Source organism: Gymnogyps californianus, chromosome 27 (genome assembly GCF_018139145.2).
Source record: "Gymnogyps californianus isolate 813 chromosome 27, ASM1813914v2, whole genome shotgun sequence".
Taxonomy (NCBI): Eukaryota; Metazoa; Chordata; class Aves; order Accipitriformes; family Cathartidae; genus Gymnogyps; species Gymnogyps californianus.
Genome location: NC_059497.1, coordinates 3,813,837 through 3,833,127, shown reverse-complemented (window position 1 = coordinate 3,833,127; position 19,291 = coordinate 3,813,837). Strand labels below are relative to the sequence as shown.

The 19,291-nt window shown below is 55.3% G+C and overlaps 1 protein-coding gene across 3 annotated transcripts in view; it reads right to left on the bottom strand.

Annotated features, from left to right (window-relative positions):
- Positions 1–1,015: 1,015 nt before the first annotated feature.
- Positions 1,016–19,291, bottom strand: part of CCND3 (cyclin D3) — a 48,263-nt gene continuing 29,987 nt past the window's right edge. For 2 of the 3 annotated variants that reach the window (XM_050911261.1, XM_050911260.1), the window contains exons 2-5: positions 15,013–15,228; positions 6,719–6,878; positions 5,939–6,081; positions 1,016–2,879 (exon numbers count right to left, since the gene is read on the bottom strand). In XM_050911261.1, coding sequence (XP_050767218.1) covers positions 2,718–2,879; positions 5,939–6,081; positions 6,719–6,878; positions 15,013–15,183 — 636 coding nt within the window. In that variant the 5' untranslated portion in view covers positions 15,184–15,228 and the 3' untranslated portion in view covers positions 1,016–2,717. Of the gene's footprint in view, positions 2,880–5,938; positions 6,082–6,718; positions 6,879–15,012; positions 15,229–17,036; positions 17,235–19,291 lie in introns of those variants that run through there. The other variant, XM_050911259.1, reaches the window with a different exon arrangement.

Below are 19,291 nucleotides of genomic sequence, written 5' to 3'. Positions count from 1 at the left end.
TTTTCCTGAAACGCTGCCCCAGCGGGTTTACCTCTACTTGGCCAAGGCTGGGGAGGCCACGGGGCCGCTGTCCTCAGCTGGCCATCGAGGCCACGTGCCTGGCCCGCTCGTGGCAACCTGCCCACGCACATGTGCCACCTCCGCTGGAAAACCCATCGGGGCTTTTCCTCCCGTGTCCCACGAGGCGCCACGCTTACCCGGGGGGAATCGTCAGCGGTGACGCTGCGATGCTGCCAGGTTTGTGCGTTGCAAGGACCTGCCCTTGCCCCTGAAACCAGCACAGAGTCCTGCAGGTACGGCCCGGGGAGAAAAGCCCCCGCAGCTTCCCAGGGCAGCAGGTTGTGCTGAGGACAGCTGCCTCCTGGCTGCTTCTCTCGAGAGTTGGCTCCTTCTCCCGTGACGGCAGCAGCAGCCACGTGAAGCGGAGCAGCACGCAAAGCCCGGCCGCCCAGGCTGCTCGCACACCGCAGCGCCTTTTCCTTGGCTTCCTGATTTTATCTCCTTTCTTTAAAGAAGCCAGAAGCTGATGAGCACGAGAGATAGCCCGGGCTCGCACGGCGCATCCAGCACGCTCTCGCCACCCTGCAGCACCGCCTGAGCTGCGAGAGGGAGGCTTCAAAGCTGCCGGGGGCGTGAAGTCGCTGCCTCCTCTCCAGCGGCCGCTCTGCAGGCAGGCGTTCGGCTCCACGTTCATCCACCGCCATCCCTGAGCTGCCCCAGGGCCTCGGCGAGCGCAACGCGTCCCTCGGCCGCTGCGGCATCTCCCCTCCGCCTCTCAGCAGGGTTGGGGCTGAGCTGGTGGTGTCCTGCCTGCCCGCCTGCTCCCTGTTTCATCCCGCTCTGGGAAACGCAGGGCTGGAGCCTCCGGGAGCAGCCCGAGGGGATCCCCCAGCTGAGGGGGTCCCAGCCCAGAGGCAGGAGCTCTGCGAGGGAAGGGGAGGCCGAGGTCTGCCCCGGGGCGGCCCAAGACACAGCACGGAGCAGATGGCAAAGGGAAACCCTCGAGGCGTTCATACTTGTTTAAAATACTTTATTGCAACATCATAGGGTCCTCTGATTCTCCCAGCAGCGGGAGTCTTGCATGTGAACACCAAACCAGTTTACTCTTAAATTAAAACTCATTTATATATAAAAAAAAAAATGTTTTTTTTTCGTTTTGTACAGACAGGCTCTGCGCAGCCCCCAGCCCCCCGGCTAGCAGGAGTCAGCAGCAGATGGCTCTTCTTGACAGATCAGGCTAGTGGAAGAACAGCAGCCCCATCTTTTTTCCACCTGATAAGACTTTTGTCTCTAGTGGCATCCAAAAAGGAAGATTTCTACCTCTTCCACGTCCCCCACGGGAGGACAGCAGCCACAGCTCCACATGTCCGGAGGTCACCAAGCAGCAACAGTCTGCCTCCCATCCCTGCAGAGTCTCTCTGGCTTCTCCTGGTTAATACAATTCTACTATTTAATGGTTTTCTCTTAGAAAAGCAGCATTATTTTTTTTTAAACACTTTTTTTATAAAAACTAACAGACAGGATCAACAACAACAACACAAAAATGCAATAATCGCTTTTCAACTCAAGTGCGCAGCAAGTTTTCCACCCTATAAGGATACGACTCGGACCCACATGGAGATGTACGCAACGCAGCCCCCTCCTGAATGCGATCCGAGATCCCTGCCTTGGAGGAGTGAAGATGCATTTCAGACTATAGCAGCACATTCAAATGTATTTCTTAAAACCTAGTCTGATATCCAAGCTACCTAAAATCAACAATCAGCTTCCAAGTGAGAATCTCCCATTGCCCAGGGAGTTAGGGAAGGGGACGAAGGGTGAAGGCACTCTTTCGGAAGGAGAGGAGACCAGCATCCAGGCCCCACGCCAAGGAACTGCGAAGTCTTCCTCCCTCCCCGTTTCCCAGCAGTTAACAATAAATTAAGCAGCCTCAGTGGGGCAGCGGAAAGCTGAGGGGATTGCGCCCAGACCTCACCCAGGAGGCTGCTCCTTGAGGCGAGGACTTCTCTTCTGCTCTCCATGCAGACGGGGAGCACGTCCCCCAAGCAAGCCAAAAACCCACAAATCCCAAATCTAACGGCAACAAGAAACAAGCCACACGTTTCCCCTCCAAGCAGAAGCAGCCACGCCACCCCCCAAGGAGCCACAGCAATCTGGCACGCAGCAATGGGGACCGAGGGACCAACAAGCACCAGCTCCCTCCTCCGGGACACTCGCTTCTCTCTCGTGAGCCACGCGGGCCTGTAGCACCCCGGCCCGGGGAGGGAGGTTGGGGGGTTATAAGGAATTTGGTTGCATAGGCCAGGGTAAGAGGCTCGCTATCCATGATTGATGGCCCACGCAGGGCTGGAAGTCGTCACGGTAAACACCCCCGAGGAGACGGCGAACAGCGGCCAGCCGGGCTACGAGGAACACGAACTGAGAAACATTTTACAACTTCATTTTGGGTCCTGCTCCCCCTTCCCAGCTATTCTTGTGCCCTGCCACCGTGAAAATGGTCGCTTCACCCCGGCCACCTGCAGCAGCGAGCTCCGACTGCCCGCTCTGACAGACGAGCGCAGATCCTGCTCTGCGCTCCCAGCGAGCGGAACAAATCCTCAGGAGGCGTCAGATGGAGGGGGCTGACGGATGGGTAGGTGGGATGCAGCGACCATTCGGTGTCCAGGGCGAGGTCCTGCTGCGGCGGGGCTGGGCGGCTCTCGGGAAGGGGAGGCCGGTCACAGGTTGATGTCCGTGACATCTGTAGGCGTGCTGGTGGGCTGGCTGGCAGAGTAAGCAGCAGTCTTGGTGACGCTGTATTCCTGTTGGGTTTGGGACGCCTGTTTCAGGCTCTCGGCTAAGGCTGCTTCAATCTGCTCCTGACAGGCTTTCAGGCAGTCCTGCGGGAGAGGGAGTGAGACAAGAGGCCTCAGTTCTCTGCTGCTCAGAGGTGGGTGCCTTATAAATAGCTCTGAGCAGCTGCTGGGCTACGTCTCTGGCCCCTGGAGCATCTAAACACACAAGACAAAGAAGCCTTTCTCCGACGAGGGGCATCTCCAGCTTGTCCGTGCTTTAGGCCCCTCCCCAGGAGAAGCCCCACGCTCTAGCTGTCTTCTCCCCACCTCCCTGCTTGACCACGTTCTCGAGGAATAGACGTTGTGCCCATCAGAGCTTCCCAAAGCATCCGGGCTCGTGCCTGGATGCAGCATGTGATTTCAGCATCACGGCAGTCAGCTGCCGCTGATGACCAAGACGGCAGAGCAGAACAGCTCTGCGCGGGCTGGTATCGACCTTTACAACCAAGGCTTCCCAGATCCACGAGCGATGGCCGGCGTGCAGCAGCACGGGTGCACACGGGGACCGTGGAGCCCCACCTGCCTCCCCCAGGCCCTACAACCCAGGTCTCCCGGAACTCGGCGTGGTCCTGCGTCTCTGCAGTCACCCACCCGCTGCAGAGAAGCTGCACGCAGGCAGCTCTGCCTCTCCCGTCCCTGCCCGTGTCCGAGCCCTGACAAGGTGAATCCCCGCTGGGTGCCCTGGCTGACACGCACTCCATCAATTTGGGGATCTCTAAGGCAGCCGGACCCGACCCTTCCAGACCCAACAGCCGCCCCAGCCACGTGTTCCCTACAACACTACGCGCCATCGACACTGGGTCCTTACGAGAACGATGCTGTGGTCGTGTAGCTTCTCGCAAGGCTTTTAACCCTCCTGCTCTCCCCCTGGGGAGCCCCGCATGACTCACCCGCACCTCCCCGGGGCGCAGGGAACTCCGTGCTGGGGGCCACACCAGCCCCACAAACAGGAAGGTGCAGGGGACTGCAAGCAGCGGCCTATCACTTGTAATAAAAGCAAACCCCCCTCCGTTTTCTCCCCACACAAGCTGTAATCAGAGGAGGAAACTCCTCCACTTCGACACCAGAGCATGATGACGCATCGAGAGCCGCGGGAGGCATCGCCAACGGGTGCACCCCAGCCCGGCTCCTACACCGCATCTCGGCTCTCACCGAGGGGTACGAGGTGGCATTTCGCACTTCAGGGCCGGAGCCGAGCTGGACGCCGCGGGGCCGCATGCGCTCACTGGATATTGTCACACACTGAAATCTCTTACCAGGAATCCGCCGCCAGTTCTTAGAAACTGACAGAGGATGTGGCGAGCGAAAATAGCAACGCCCACCTCCCCTTCCCCACGCCGCTTCCCGTCAGCGCAGCCTCCAGCCCGCCTGCCCGCAGCCCCGGGGCGAGCTCCCTGCAGGGCCTCGCGCCACGGCCAGCCCGTCCCCGGGCTCTCCCTCGGCAATTTCGGCAGAGATGCTAAAAAGCCGGCTTGGCCACACGCAGCCAGGCTCTTTTGCCAGCTGGCGAAGCCTTGGGGGTTTGCAGGGGCTGCCCGGGAGGCAGCTTGGCTTGCCCCAGCCTGCGTGCCCCCTACTCCTCCTCAGGGCAGCCGTGCCATGGGGCTCTGGCTCAGACACCCAGTGGGTCTGGTCCTGCTCCGCGTAGGATGAGGACTGGTCCAGAGCGGCTCCAAGCCTCACCCAACGTGCCGCCACAGCCAGCAACGAGCCAGCCTCAGCGCGGCAGCGCAGCTCCTGCTAGCCATGGCAGCTGGCACGGCCCTGCACCATCGTCCCCCTCCATCGCCACAGACTCCCCGCACCCCCAGCACTGTCTGGCTGAGCCTCGGCAGCTGCGGGAAGGGGATTGCTCCTCCAGTGTGGAGCCAAAGGGGAAACTGAGTCACAGCCCGGGGACACTGTGAGGCCAGGTTCAGGGAGAAGCATCAACACCACAAACAGGGAGGCTGAGGCCGGGTGCTTCCCCCAGGAGCCCTGCAACGCTGCGGACACATCCCCAGGGCTACAGGAGCTGCCGTGGTCCTGCCTGGGCAGGGGCTGTTTGTGCAGCACCTCGCACCCAGGCAGGCTGCGGGGCAGAGCAGATGCCCTCTCCGGGCTGAGGAGGGAGGGAAGCGGGCTGGAGGGTAGCAGAGGTGTGCTGGGCTCCATTTCGGCTCCCCTCCCTCGGTGGTGCCCTCCCTGCTTCCCACCTGTTCCCGCCAGCAGCCCCGACCCAGCGCAGGTTTCAGCCCCTGCCCCATTCACCGCAGCAGCTTGGGAGCAGCTGGCTGCACCGATTCACTCTTTAAAAAGGCTCCGGCAAACAAAAAAAATTAAAGCCGCACAAATAGATCAGGCGCCCTCCTGCCCCGTCCCCTCCCTGCCCGGACAAAGCCTCGTTGCAGCCTGCCACCCGCTGCGGCACCGGCACCTCTTCCAATTCCCGGCGCTGCTGTCAAGGGACTGTAACTAACCCCGCGCCCGGCTGCCGGCATTAGCGCTCGGGCAGAAGAAAAGATCAAAAGGGGCCCCGGGCAGAAGAAAGGCTCCCGATTACTTCGCTGCAGCAGAAGTGACCTGGAAACGGGGAGCCCGACAGGGTCCCCCTTCAAAGGGCAGTGGAGGGGCGGGCAGATGCCCCCCACCACCCCGACGTCCCCCGCAAAGCCGCTGTGCCAGCATCCCGAAACGCTTCATGCCCCCGACCCCCTTCCCACCCGAGTCTAGGCACCTGCAACCGGACACCGGCGGAGGTTAGCAGATGCCGAGCCGGGCTTCTCCCTCTGCCCAGTCCCACCTTGTCAACCCGATCCCCCCAACACCTGCCTGCGCAGGGAACAGACGCTCCCCTTTGTGCTGCTTTTCAAAGGCTCCCGAGCTCGCCCCGCTCTGCGCAGGCAGCGTTCGGTGGCCAGGAGCCGACCGCAGCCACGGGACTGACCAAAGGTGCTGCGTTTAGAGATGCTCACTCATCTCTAGGCACTCCTCAAACCAAGGTCAGCATCGTTATGAACAGCCTAATTTCCTCTCCCTCGAAGACGAACGAGCAGCAGAAAGAGGAAGGGTTTCCACCGGATCCAGCAGCAAAACCGCTTCGCTCTTCCCCCGCGAACACTCACCACCTCCGTGCCAGTGATGCTGGCCAGCAGCTCAGTGATCGCCTCGCCGGTGAAATCGTTCACGGAGACCGTCAGGCCGTGGATCGCCGCTCCGATACTGCCTGTTGCAATCATGGAGGGGGGGTACATGGCAAAAGTGTAGTCTAGAGCCAGAATGGGGACACAAGGGGCAAAAAGAAGAAGCCGTTAGCAAGGATGTGCGTGGTAAGTTCTTGAGACTGGGATTTCCCTGGAAAACTAGAGAGGGCCAGACAGAGGGGTCTCTCCAGCTTAGCAGAGAGAAATGGGGGTGAAGTGACAGGAAACAGGCTGAGCATCAGAGCAGCAAGCTTCATTAAGCTATTTCTCTGGGCCTGTCTCACCAAAAGAAGTCCTGAAGATGAGGTTGCTCTAGTGACTTAGAGCAAGGCTGATAAAAGCTCATATTCAACCCTGCCTTTACCCTGGATGCCCTCCCACAGTCGCAGCCTGTGCAGCAAGAGGTGCGGCACGGCGGCTTTGCTCTTTCCTGGCATCTTTCAGGCACCCACTAAGAGCCCCCAGGAGCGTTATCCCACTTTGTCAGGGACAGAAAACATATCATTGAGCAGCAAAACGCTCCGATTTGAATGAAGGCAGGCATTCAGCTCCCCAGAAAGCCAGGGCATTGGGGAACAGCCCCAGGTTACCCAGCAAGCCTGACTCAAGCCCAGGCTACCCTGTCTGCAGCGGCCAGCCTCCTGGCATCCAGCATCCTCCCCAGCACCCCGGCGGGTGGCTCCAGCCGGAGCAGGCACCCACCTGTGGCACACAGGGCGATAAAGGTCTGTGCATGTTTCTTCACCAGCTCCATCTTGTCCTTCGGCAGCGGGAGGTGATGGAGGATGTGAGCCAAGAAATCATTTGCTATCACTGAGACCAGGTCCCACTTTAGCTTCTCCAGGACAAGAACCTCCCAATCCTGCAGAGTCAGACAGACAGACAGCATGTTACTCAGCGGGGCTAGGCCAGGCAGAAACACCAGATTCAAGGGCAGATAAGGCCAGCGCTTGGGGAAGGGACAGTAGAACAGTACAATCCATGAGACAGGGAAGAAAAGAGGGAACATTCCTGCTCTGCGACTATGGCACAAATCCAGCCTTGAGCTGTTGCAAAGTCAGGAGTAAAGATCAGAAGAGGAAGCGATAAATCTGGTTTCTTCTTTCTGAGGTGCAGTCAGATTAGCCTTTGACACTCCTCTGCTTTGCAAGGTTGCTGCAACAGCCCACAGAGGAAAAACCAGAGCAAGGAGCAGTAGGGACACCATTCCCGTATTCCTTCTCCACTCCCGAAAGGAGAGGCTGATGTCCAGGCTCCCAGGAGCAATCCAGCTTGGCGCTAACACCATTACAGCAAAGGGAATAGAGGAGCTCTCCTCTCTGTGTGCCCCTCGGAGCCGGCCAGTGCGTTGACTCCCTCCTACAGCGGCCCCTTGGCCAGTGAAGTGGAGGAGGCAATAGCTGCTCTGCAGCCAGCCCCTCTGCACAACACACTGAAGCAAGGGAAGGTGGGGGAAACACAGCTGAGCTTTCAGGGCTGCATCCAGACAGCCCAAGCTCCTGTATGAGATCTTCAATCCCTACAGAGCTCAGGGGCTGCGACTAGGTGCTGAGGTCTTCAGCCCAACAAACACTGGGTGCGCAGCCCGACGGAGGAGGTCCCAGGCTGGGCACTAGCATTCTGGCAGAACCTCCCCTACTCATCACGCCTCTTCTCTGCCAAGAGAGCTTCCAGTCATGCTCAGCAGAGCATCCCCAGCAGCTTCTCGGAGGGAAGAGGCACTAAACAGCCACGCTAATGCCCACCTCTCCCACTGACATACAAGCAACGGCTCACTGGTGCTTCCTAGTTATATGCCAGGTGGCTGCCAATGTCTCCGTCCCATGTTGTGGTGCTCTCTCTAAGCATCTAACAGAGATTTCTGTAATATCTTCCATGAGCCAGTCTCTGTGCAATCTGCAAGCTGGGGAACAGATGGCGGGAAGGCCGGGTGCCCCCTGCGGATTTCAGCTGGAGCCCGGCTGCTCCTCTCATCTGCTCAGCCTCTCGCAGGCTCTTCCAACTCTGGGCGTTAATCCTAACACCGACAAGGAAACCGAAGTGCAGAGCAGCCACGGGCAAGCACTTGGCAGAGTCATCACCCAGCAAGTCACCAGGTGGTACCGAAGCACCCATCCAGCAAGGTAGAAGCAAGGGGAGCCCCACGATTAGAGCCTTAGCACAGAATTTGGGACCCCTGCATTCAGTTCCCTGCTCTGCCATCAATGTCAAGGTCTACGTGACTTAGCTAGAGTAGCAGTTGAATCAAACTCAGAGGCCACACACGTGCTGGTCTCACTGGGCTGGGTGGCTTTGATGTTATGCCTGAGTACGACCATGCCACCGACAGAGCAGTCTCAGGAGAGGCGAGAGCGGCATCTTCCCAGGATCGTTTCCCTTCCCATCCCAGCAGGAATGTCACGGGCAGCCCACACCCAGCCGCCCGAGCCTCTCTGCCGGTCCCAATTCCCCCACGTCCCGAGCCACGATGAAGATCTCTGGCCCTCAATTTCTCTCATCCTCTGGATCAGTAGCAAATCTGGGTTTGGCAATGGGGTCCAGGTACGCCAGAAAGGCCACAGAAGATGCCCCCATGTCCCTTGTCCCCGCTAGTAAGGGGTGACAGTGGCCCTGCAGATGTGCTGGGAAAGGAAAACACCCTGCAGGAGCTGAAGCTCCAGGTTTGGAAGGACAGAGCTGAATCGGGATTTGTATCAGATATCTCCATTTCAGGACCTAGTCCTACCCAGCAGAATATCTATTCTTTTTCCAAGTAGTCTAGGATTACAAGGTCAATGCTGCTCACAGACGTGCCAAAGGGCTGCCAGAACAGATGGATTTGAAGAAGTGAGATTTTTCATAAGGGCAGATCTTCATTTTTTCTCTCTTTTCTTTTTTTTTTTTTTTTTTTTTTTTTAAACCCACTCTTTCCCCTTACACAACAATACCAGTTTGGAGTTGCTTAAATGAGCAGCATTGCTCAACCTGCTCCAAATCCCCCATGAGGCCAAACGCGCCGTTTGCCATTTCACAGCCTGCACTTTTCCAACCAGAAAGCAGTGCTTTGCTAGAGCACGCTCACTAGTCTCCCATATGGATGGCCAGCCTGCCAGTCTTTCTATATTTTTAAGCCAAATCCACAGGATAAAAGCAAGAAGAAACCTAGCGATAAGCTCAAGAGCCTGAGGATCGCAACACAGGTCACCAAGGGTGCCTGGTTCAATGGGGGGACTGGAACAGAGAGGAGAGATCAGGCTTGGGTAAAAGAAGAAAAAACAAGCAGTGCCTTGGTTAAACTGAAGCAACACAGCAAGGTTACACAAGGAAAGAGCCACTGGAGATGGAGAGCTCTGTACGTTGTCCCTACCTGTTGCTCATCTGGAACCCACCAAGGGCAGCGGGCTGGGAAAGCTGGCTGCTTGCTCGTGCATCAGCCCAGTTTCTTGAGAAGGGGCACAGGACACTGCTGACACCTTTGGCAGTCACTGCCCCGAGGGCAAGAGGCCGGGGCAGCTCCAGCCTGACTTCTCCACGCGAGCTGGGAGCATGGCCCTTTTGCAGACCCAGGCAGAAGGTCAAAAGGAGGACCTGGAGATCGCTGCTTGCAAAGCAAACCCAAAAGGGATCACTACACCCGAGGGGAGCTCCTGAGCACAGAGGGGACACCAGCCCAGCATCATCTGGGCTCTTGCTCCTTGCCTTTCCTCCCAGAGCTGCAAGCCAGCTACTGGGAGTCACCAGAGGCACATGATGTGCACACTGGTGTGGCAGAGAGCCTGTCCCTGCTGGGACACGTTTTGTCCTAAGGAGAAGATCCAGGGTGCAGACCAGCTCAGCCATGAGACCTCACCTGGGACAAGCTGGCTTCTGCCACACCAGGACTGATCCAGGACAACAGCCTGTCCATTTGCAATGCACAAAAGCAGCTCTTTTCCAGCTAGTACACAGGTTCATCGTCTTCTTAAAAACCTCGTTGTTACAAAAGGCCTGATCCCGAGACCCAGCCGGCACTCGACATGCCAGCTGAAGGCGACAGGCGCCAAGGACTGTCACCAGCTCACAGGATTTAGCTCAGGGAAGCCTCTCTCCTGCCAAACCACCCTGCTCCTCGCTTCTCTCCTGCTAACCCTGGGGACTTCCCGCTCTCAGAGCGGCATGTCAGAATCTCTGAATCACTTTATCTGTGGAAGAAGCAGAACAAAAGGCTGCAAGAGATAGGCAAGCAGGTTTGCGACAGCAGTACCACTCAGTATAGCAAACATCCTTTTCCTGGCATTTTGTTTTGCACCTAATTGAATCAGTCTCTGCCTGGCTAATGAAAGAGAGGAAGAAAGTGGAAAATGTTCCTTTGTTTCTCCAGCCTGCGGAGCCCACCCTCCTCGTGGAAGGGCTGCAAGCTGCCAGCGCTGCCCACTGAGCATCCCATCGCTGGGAATGCATCAGGTCCCCCTTCTGCAAGATCCCCCAGCACAGAGCTCCCCCACGCTCGGCCAGCATCTCTAGGGGTGGAAGTTGCAGAGCAGCTGAGCTTCCCCTCTGCAAGCTTGCTCCCTTGATCTCTCCTGGCTGCATCCCACAAGAAAGAAAAAAAGAAGGAAGGAAAGCAGCGACCACTTCCCATTGCCTCCCCTGCTCTGACAAGGTGATCTCAGAGCACAGTCCAGTTGCAGTGAAACAGCCTCAAGCCCCTGGTCGCTGCCTCTGCGCCCTCTCATTAAGACAGACCCGAGTCACGAGCAGAGATGGTTTTACTCAATTTACAGCTCTGCAAAGTCAGTCTGGGATGTGACAGTCACACCAGCTTCTCTCCTTTTCATGTAGTAACAGTCACTCTGTACATCAAGCTCTACCCTCAGCAACACCTACACACCCGCTATGCCTACAAGGAGTCTGTGTAAACCTATCTGGCGAGGCTGCGCAGGGAGCAGAGCGCCCAGCTCCTCTCTGCAGCAGCCCTGTCTGCAGGAGAAAAGGAAGTTGCGCTCGATTTTGTCACTCAAGTTGATAAGGTACCATTTTACATTATCACAGGCTTGATGAGACACCAGCAAAGCGGGAGCAGGCTGCACTCTGTTGTGCTCGCGAGCTGACTCAAAAAGAGGGTGGAAAGAGCTGCTGATGTTGCTGCTGGCCACCCACCCTACCCAGCAGCTGAGACACAGCTACAGAAATGAGCAGCCATGAAAGTCCATTTGCAAATAGAAAATCTGGGGCAAACGTTTGTTTCCGTCCCCTGACCAGAGTTGAAGACTGGATGTCAAGGGAAAAGGTGCCAACTTGAGGTGCAGACACGGTCACATCTATCCCACCCATGCAACAAGCAGAAGGTAAAACAGTAAAACACAAGCATGTCTTCTGGAAAGTCAATGCTCTATCACAAGTGAACATCCCTTTCTACTCAGCTGTTATCTCTTTCTCTTATTTTCACTCCTCACAGCCTGCTGCCACCACTGCTCCCTTCATTATCTGCCTAGTGGCTTGATCCTGCTTATGGTCTTTGCTAGGAAATAGCTGGCGGTTTGCAAAAATGACCTTAGGTCAAAGATTTCAGAGGCAAGACAATGTATTAGGGGCAAACCAGACAGATGAAGGTGACCTACAACGGCTCTCCCTAGCCTTCAAGCAGCTGAACACCCTCTCGCACAGGCCAGAGAAGCCTTTATTAAAACAAAAAAAAAAAAAAAGAAAAGAAAGGTAGGTTAGATAACGCCCTTGACGGAAATCCAACTTCCTCCAAATGGACAAGTCCCTTGTTGCATCATTTCCTTCTCCCTAGAATAACTTCATCAAGATTTTGTTTCAAGTATGTCCCTTCTAAACTGCTGAGCTGGTGCCAAGCATCCCTGCAAGAGAAAGAAGCAAACCTACTGGGAAAGTCAGCCAGCTTCCTCCAAAAGGCCGGGGAGGACATGCTGGAAGCTGAATGGCACCGACTCACAAGAAGAAGCCAGGATGCGCCATTGTCCAAACCTTGATGAAGAAGCTCCCCTTCCCCTCCCTCTTCCACTGCAAGATTATGAAAGAGAAGTAACATTACCACGATTAGCACAGAGGAGGAAAACAGCAGCTCGCCCTGGTTTTGTAATCAGGGTATTAACTCTTGTCAGGTCCCACAGCAAAGACAAATCCTTCACGTATCTTCAGACATTACCTCCACTCCCTCTTTACAGTGGAGGGCAATGGGAGACTGGAGCAGGATCTGCTCCAAACAGGGTTAAACATCTACTGAAAGCAAGCCTTGTGGCGGGCAGGGAAAGATGACCAGATCACGGGCTACAGAGCATCTCCTGCCCAGACATCTGCAAATGCCTCAGCACCTCTCCTTAAGGGCTGTGGCTGGTTTGTGATGCCTTCTGCTCAGCCCTTTGGCTCTAGCACCGATTACCAGGAATAAACCCCTGCACTGCTGAGTGCTCACGGCCATCCCCTTGGGAAGGAGAAAAGGGATCCTATTTGCCTGAGAAAGCTATCTTTGGCTATCCCAAGAAAGGACTTTTGACCCCCCAAATGAAGCCATTCTTGTCGACCTCAACTGCATGTTGATTCCGGAGCACAACAATGAAAGAGATCCGTGCCAACCATCCAGCTGTGCCTCCTGCTGCACTGAGAGCAACCCGGGATCCTGGTGGGAAAAAAAAAAGTACAGGGAAGGAGAACTCCAGTACCGAGACCTGCACAATCAGAAGTGAGCAACAGGCGGCAGACAGCGCTTTCCTCCTTCATCGCCACCCCACTGCTGCCAGGAGGAGGGAGAAGGGAAGATGAACATTGTGGCACTGCTTAGCCACAGCTTCCTGCTGACAAACCTCTGGGGGGAAGAAATAAAAAAAGACTCTGAGTGAGGAGGCATTAGCATTTGAGTGCGAGAGCGAAGGAAAGCCTCCAGGGATGTTGCACATTCTCTGCCCACTACCCACCTGCACATCTCCTAACCGTTCTCCTTTGGAAGGAGCCTGCTACAAACACAGCTCAGGATTCAACTGAAAAAAGCAAATCCACACCAAGAATAAAATCATCAAATAAATCAGAATGAAATACAACTGGGATCCATGGGAGATATGCACAAGGTGCCCACCAAGACCAACTCCTTGTAGCCCAAGGTCCACGCTGCAGGAATCACTAGAATTTGCAGCGATGATCTTCCCTAGTCTGCAGGGATGATGATAGGACTCCCTGTAAAGTCTGGATCAGAGAGGGAGACAGAGGTGAAGCATGGCAGTAAGTTCACCTTCCTGCAACCCATATTCCTGTTGGACAGAGAGCTTATCCTTCACTCTGAAGGGACAGAAACCTGACACTGGCCCACAACATGTATTTTGATCAGCTTCATGCTCCTGAGGACACGGAGAGCACTGTCCATGCTTTGAAATGCAGCCTGCTTGCCTACAAGACGACTGTTACGCGCCTTCTGCTCAGCTCGTTGCCTCTGCAACAAACAGAGGCAACTTTTGCTGGCCCAGCAGAAAAGTGAATGCAAACCAACTCCCATTCCCCTCTGCCTTTTTTCCAACTAAATGTTAACCCCCCTCGTTATCACAGGGCCAACAGGAACCCTCCCGTTACAGGCTGGGATTAGCTTCGTGTGATGGATCCCAGTCCTGGGAAGATACCCACGCAGAATCCGTCGCTGGATGAGAAGGTGCTCTCAAGGATGAAGCTTTACTGGCAAAGCAGGAGAAAGCCTTCGCACACAGAGATTTTTGTGGCAGCCCCCCACAGCAGGATGCTGTAGCATGACCACAGCTCAGCATCCAGAGAAGCAACGAGCCCTCGTATTTCCTCTGTGCCTTCCCATCCCTCACCACTATTCATGGTAATGATCCACATATACTTTTTTTCCATGAGTGCTACTTAAGGCAACAACCACCCACAAATGACTACAGGGAGAGGGGTATGGAGGTGAGGGGATTTTCCCCAGCCTTCACTGGCACTTGGAAAAACCATGTTCATACTAGAGTTCCCCAGTTACCAGAACTGCCTTCCGATTCACACCTGAAAGTTTTGTGGGTTCACTCCCCACCCTGGGGACAAATCACACTCAGCTCATCTCACCCACCCCGGCCCAAAAAAATAGTTATTTAATAAGGTGATGACTAACCCTGAGAAATTCTCGTAGGCAAACCGTCTCCAGGGATGTTTGTTACTCGAAGCGAGGTGGCCGTTTCCTCCCGAGGGCTCTCATCTACCAGCACGGAAGGCCCCCAAGAAAAGGGGTTCTCCAACTTCCTCCCCCATTGGCAAAGTTGAACTCAGAGGTTTGGATCTTTGCTTTGAACTTTTATCAGACATGAAAATGGTTTGCCTTTCAAAGCCTACACAGCTTCTGCCTGAGTGTACGATGGGAGAGGGAAAGTAGCCCTGCTTTAACTCAAGGGCACGGAGCAAGACCTGGGCAGCAGCAAGGTCCCACTTATTTCCATCACCTTGGCAGCCGTGTCAGCCTTGACGGTACAACCCAGCCAGCTGGATCCCAGGTCAGAAAAGCTCCCACCCATTTTCCTGGTTAACTCTCCACTTAAAGCTTCATTTTTCCTGCTGGTGTGGAAATGCACCTCCCACGTCATGCCCCTTTGCAGCCGGGACAAGTCAGAGCCGCACGCCCCAAGCAGCAGCCCCCGCCTCGTGCCCCGCCGGCTGCGCAGACAGGAGCCTTTGTTCTCCAAAGCTGTCACTCGAGAGCGAACCAGTGCCTGAGAGCGAGTTCAGCGTGGCAGCTCCACGCTGACAACGAGCGCTTAAGGCACAAGGAACTTTCTCTGTAACCTGGAGGTGACAAAGCTGCTTCCCACAACACGGAGCGAGGGTCTGCCCAGGATGGGAAGGTCTCCACCAACTGGCATCACACCCACCGGGGCAAGGAGGAGAAAAGGTTGGTTGGGGAACGCAGAGGAAGGTGAAGAAATGGGAGAAAGAGAACAGGAGGAGACACGGAGGCAGGTATGCTGCCAAGTAGCAGGATGCAGGAGATAAGAGAGCTGGGGAGGAGGTAGAGGGCTCTTTGAGATAGGGGTGTTTACCAGGAGCTGCTGAGGCGTGATGGAGTTGTCTGTGTAAATGCAGAGTTTCTCCACGGTCAGGGGCATGGTTTCTCGCAGCTTGGAAGCCAGGAGCATGCAGACGGCTCCCAGAAGCTGCAAGTGATTTTTCCGCGTGGGGACTGACGACAGGTAGCGATCCACGTAATTCATGGCCAAGGGGAAGACCTCTTCTTCACACTTCTGCTCCTCACACACCTGACAAAACCCAGTTACAAAAATAAAAAATAAAAGGAAGTTTTAATCAGCACAGGACTCCCCAGGTCCTGCCTGCACCGCAGCTTCAGAGCTTCTGGTCATGATGGTGTTTCACACTTATCCACAGGGCTTTGAAGGCACCTCGGCGCAAAGGAGTAAATTAGCTACAGGCGTTAAGTCTATGACTTTGGTAGGATTGCACCAGCAACAAGTTTGACCAATGCCTTAAGACTTCATCTTACTGTGGAAAGCTGCAGAACTTCTATGTAGCTAAAAAGAGTGCACAGATAAGTTAAGACCAAAATTGCTTTATTTGGCCCCCTTTCTAATTTCCCCTGTTGGGGATGTCTCCAGCCAGCTGTAGAGCAAAGCTGCCATTTTCTGCTCTGTGGGGACTGGGGACCTCTGGAGAAAACGAGCAGTTCCAGCATATCGCCAGCTGGAGACCTAATAGAGCGGGAGCCACAGTCACTTCTGGCAGTTCCACCTTAAGTGGTCCAGAAACAGGAGAAGAATCAATGGCAGAGCCCTAAAGCCTTCATCCTCCCTCAGCCACACTTGTACCACAGCCACCAACAGAATCCAGGAGCTCTGAAGTTCAGTCCTCTGCTCTTATCTCTCAACCCGCATCAAAACACTGGTCATATTTAACTTCCTTCTTTCAACACAACCATAAAAATATTGAGGTTTCTCCTTATACAGCAGCAAACACCACCATTCTCCTTCCAGCAGCGACTGCCTCCCCCTGCACTGACTGCCATAGTGCCGGGGACACCGACACACACGGTCATGACAACTGCAAAGTGTCATCCACTTCTTGACTGCCTTTAGGGCTTCACAGGAACAGGCTCCAAAGCAGCGTTTATCTAACTACCCTTCTCAGAAAGGGAATTACAGAAACAGAACAATAATACCAGGAGAAAAAAAAAAAACCACTTTAAAAAGCAAGGTGTTCATTATTTCTTTTGACAGAAGCAGGCAGCTTCTTGCAACAGTGGCCGGGGTGGAGAGCAGGCAGGCTCGATCCCAACATCATTTGTCCTTTGCAGAATCTGTTCTTTCTTTTTCTATTGAGACTGTTCGCTTTGACCATCTCATGAAGAGGCCCATGAGATTTCCCCCAGTGAACTGTATCCCGCAGAGAGCCGCATTCATTTTTAATTTAGGGAAGTAAATGGTAGCGATATTATTTTCCCCCTTTAACCAGGCATTTTCAGCCCCATTCAGGAAACACAAGTCTTTAGCCTGCCAGGTGCACAGCTGAGCTCTCTGCCCAGAAGCTTTGGGGAGCAGGATGCAAAGAGGGGGTCCGATAGCAGCGTGGCAGCACACCACCGAGGTGGGGTGAGCACAGGCTGTAGGTTTGGGGGGGGGAAGAGGGGGTCTGCTCCTCCTGCATGGGGCAATCACATCTTCTAGCACAGCCAGCACTCACAGAGATACTGCCCCACTGCAGACTGCCTTCGTCACCCGCCTCCGGACCCTCCATGTGCAGCCCCCTTCCTCCCCACCGGCATATCCCCCCATACCGGAGACCTGACCTCCGGCGTATACCAAACCCCGGGACTTCAGGGCTTTCCTGTCCCCTGGATTGTCCCTTGCACGCCTGCACGAGGCGACTCCCCTGAGCCCCCCAGCGAACACGGGTCGGGTGCCTCTGTCCTGTGCTTCCCCCCGCCTCCAGCTTTCTCCCGCCGGGGCAGGAGCGCGCACGCTTGCAAGAGCGGACGGCGAGCAAGGAAAAGCGCCAGTGGCCGGGCAGGGAGCCGGAGCTGCGGCAGGAGAGGCGGCAGGAGGGGTGCCCGTACCTCCAGCATCCAGAAGGCCAGCATCTTCCGCATGTAGGGCTTGATCTCCCGCTGCACGCAGTGGAAATAGGAGACGTGGGGGCTGTAACGCTCCTCCTGGCTCAGCAGGTTCTGCAGCACCCGCCGGTCCCCCAGGAGCTGCGGGTCGCGCCCGGCGCGGGGCACGCGGGGGACGGCTTCCACGCACAGCAGCTCCATGGGCGCGGGCAGCGCAGGCAGGCAGGCAGGCAGGCAGGCAGGCAGGCAGGCAGGCAGGCACCCCACCGGCTCCGCTGCAGCCGCCGCGGGACGCCGGGAACTGGCCGCGCTCCCAGGGGGCGGGGCCGCCGCCCACCCCGGGGCGACCCGCCGAGCCCGGGCGGCCGAGGCGCGCCGAGAGGCGGGGCCACCGCCGCCTCTCGCCAATCCGCGGGCCGACCGGCAGCGACGCGCCGAAACCGGGCGGTGACCACGCCCTTGGGAGGCGGGGCGAGAGGCGCGCCGGCGGGCTGACAGCACGTGGGGCGCTGCTGCCATGTTGGGGCGGGTGGGGGGGGGGAGCCGGTACCAGCCGCCCCCGGGGCTCGCCCCGTCCCTCCGTTGTGGCACCGGCGACCGCACATTTTCCCCGGCACCCCCTTTGTTTCCAGGGGCCGCTCCCCGGTGACCAGGCGGTGCTGAGCTCTCTGCAGGCCAGCCAGGCTGCAGAGGGACAGTCCCGGAGTTTGCAGGGAGGCTTCTGTCAACCCAATCTACACATTTCTAAGAGTAATTTTTTCAGTATTTAGTCCTATACTTTTTTGGGGGGGTGTGTGTGTCTGACCGAAGTCCTTCAAGGCTATGAAAATAATCAGCTGTGTACATACTTGGAGCCAGTCCATACTGAGCCTGCTGTCTTCCAAAAGTTACGCTCATGTTACTACTGGTGCAGCACTGTGGGAGATAGCAACCTCAGTGTCTGCCGAGATAAGGGTTTGTCAGGCTTGGCTGGTTTTTCAGAATAATTAACAATTGTTTGGAAATACCTTTGCAAATTGTACACTGAATGGCTACTTACTCTAGGAATTTTAAAGGCGTTTGAGTAAGTTTGCACTGTGACTTCCGCAGCACAGGATTTGCTCTGCGCTGGTACCTGAGTCTGCTTCTAGTTGACCCGGCAGTAATTGCTTTCTGGTATGGGAAGCTGAAGACAACAGGCTGTAATTCTGGCCACGTTTGTCACTGGCTGCAAAAACTGCAATGTCTTGACTTTGCTAGTGCCCATGGGAAGGGTCAGAAAACAGTATAAAACGTACAACAGATTCTCTAATTGGAAGGGGGAATGGATTGCCTTCAAGCTTGCAAATTAAAAGCTCCTCACTGAGTTGAGAGATTAGCTCAGGAGGTCCATTTTTAATGGAAGTCCCCAATACCGGTTGTGAAGGCAATGTGCCCGAACGGGATGACCTGCCTGTATCAGGCTCTTCGCCACTGGGATGGTGCCGCAATGTAGCATTTGCAGCAGCAGCTGGAACCAAATGATTATAATCACAAATGTGAGAGGTGGGAAATACATTCCAGACCACCAGCATCTCTTGCTCTGCTAAATCACATCAGCCAGTTCTGACTGCCTTACCCTCTGAAATGAAGCACCTCAGCAGCATGCACTCCTGTAACACTTCATGGCACAGGGCAGTATATTCCATTTTACAGTGCAGTATTGCTGGGCTGGGAGCACGATACAGGGAATCGGAGGGAGACAAGCCCAAATTCAACTCGCAGCAGTAATCCGTATCTGCAGTCCTGGGGAGAAAGCTGCTCCTGTTCGGAAGGGAATGGAGCAATGGAATTTATAGAAATTGAGGACTTTCGGGATGTGGTGTCATACAAAGGGGACTCAGCTGGAACACCTCTGACCAGTTCTGCTGGAGTATTCCTCAGTATATACCCTTGTATATATTTTTAGGCTAAGGAACAAAGAACCAAAGGAGTGGAGTGATTTGCCACAATAGCTACTCCCCACACACAAGTCACTTCTATGTGTGCCATTTTGGCACATTTAGTACTTTTTTTGTATTTTCAGTCATCTAAAAAGAGTCTTTTAATGAAGAACAAACATACGAAGTTAATAAGCATAAGTAAAACAAGACTGAAGTCTTTGTTCTCCCTGCTCAGGATTTTTTTGTTGTTGAAAATGAAAAACATCTTTTTGATCAGAGGTTTAGAGGTTCAAAATACTACTCATGACAGTAAACACAAAGGTCACATACATAACACACATTTCACGCGCTGGAATC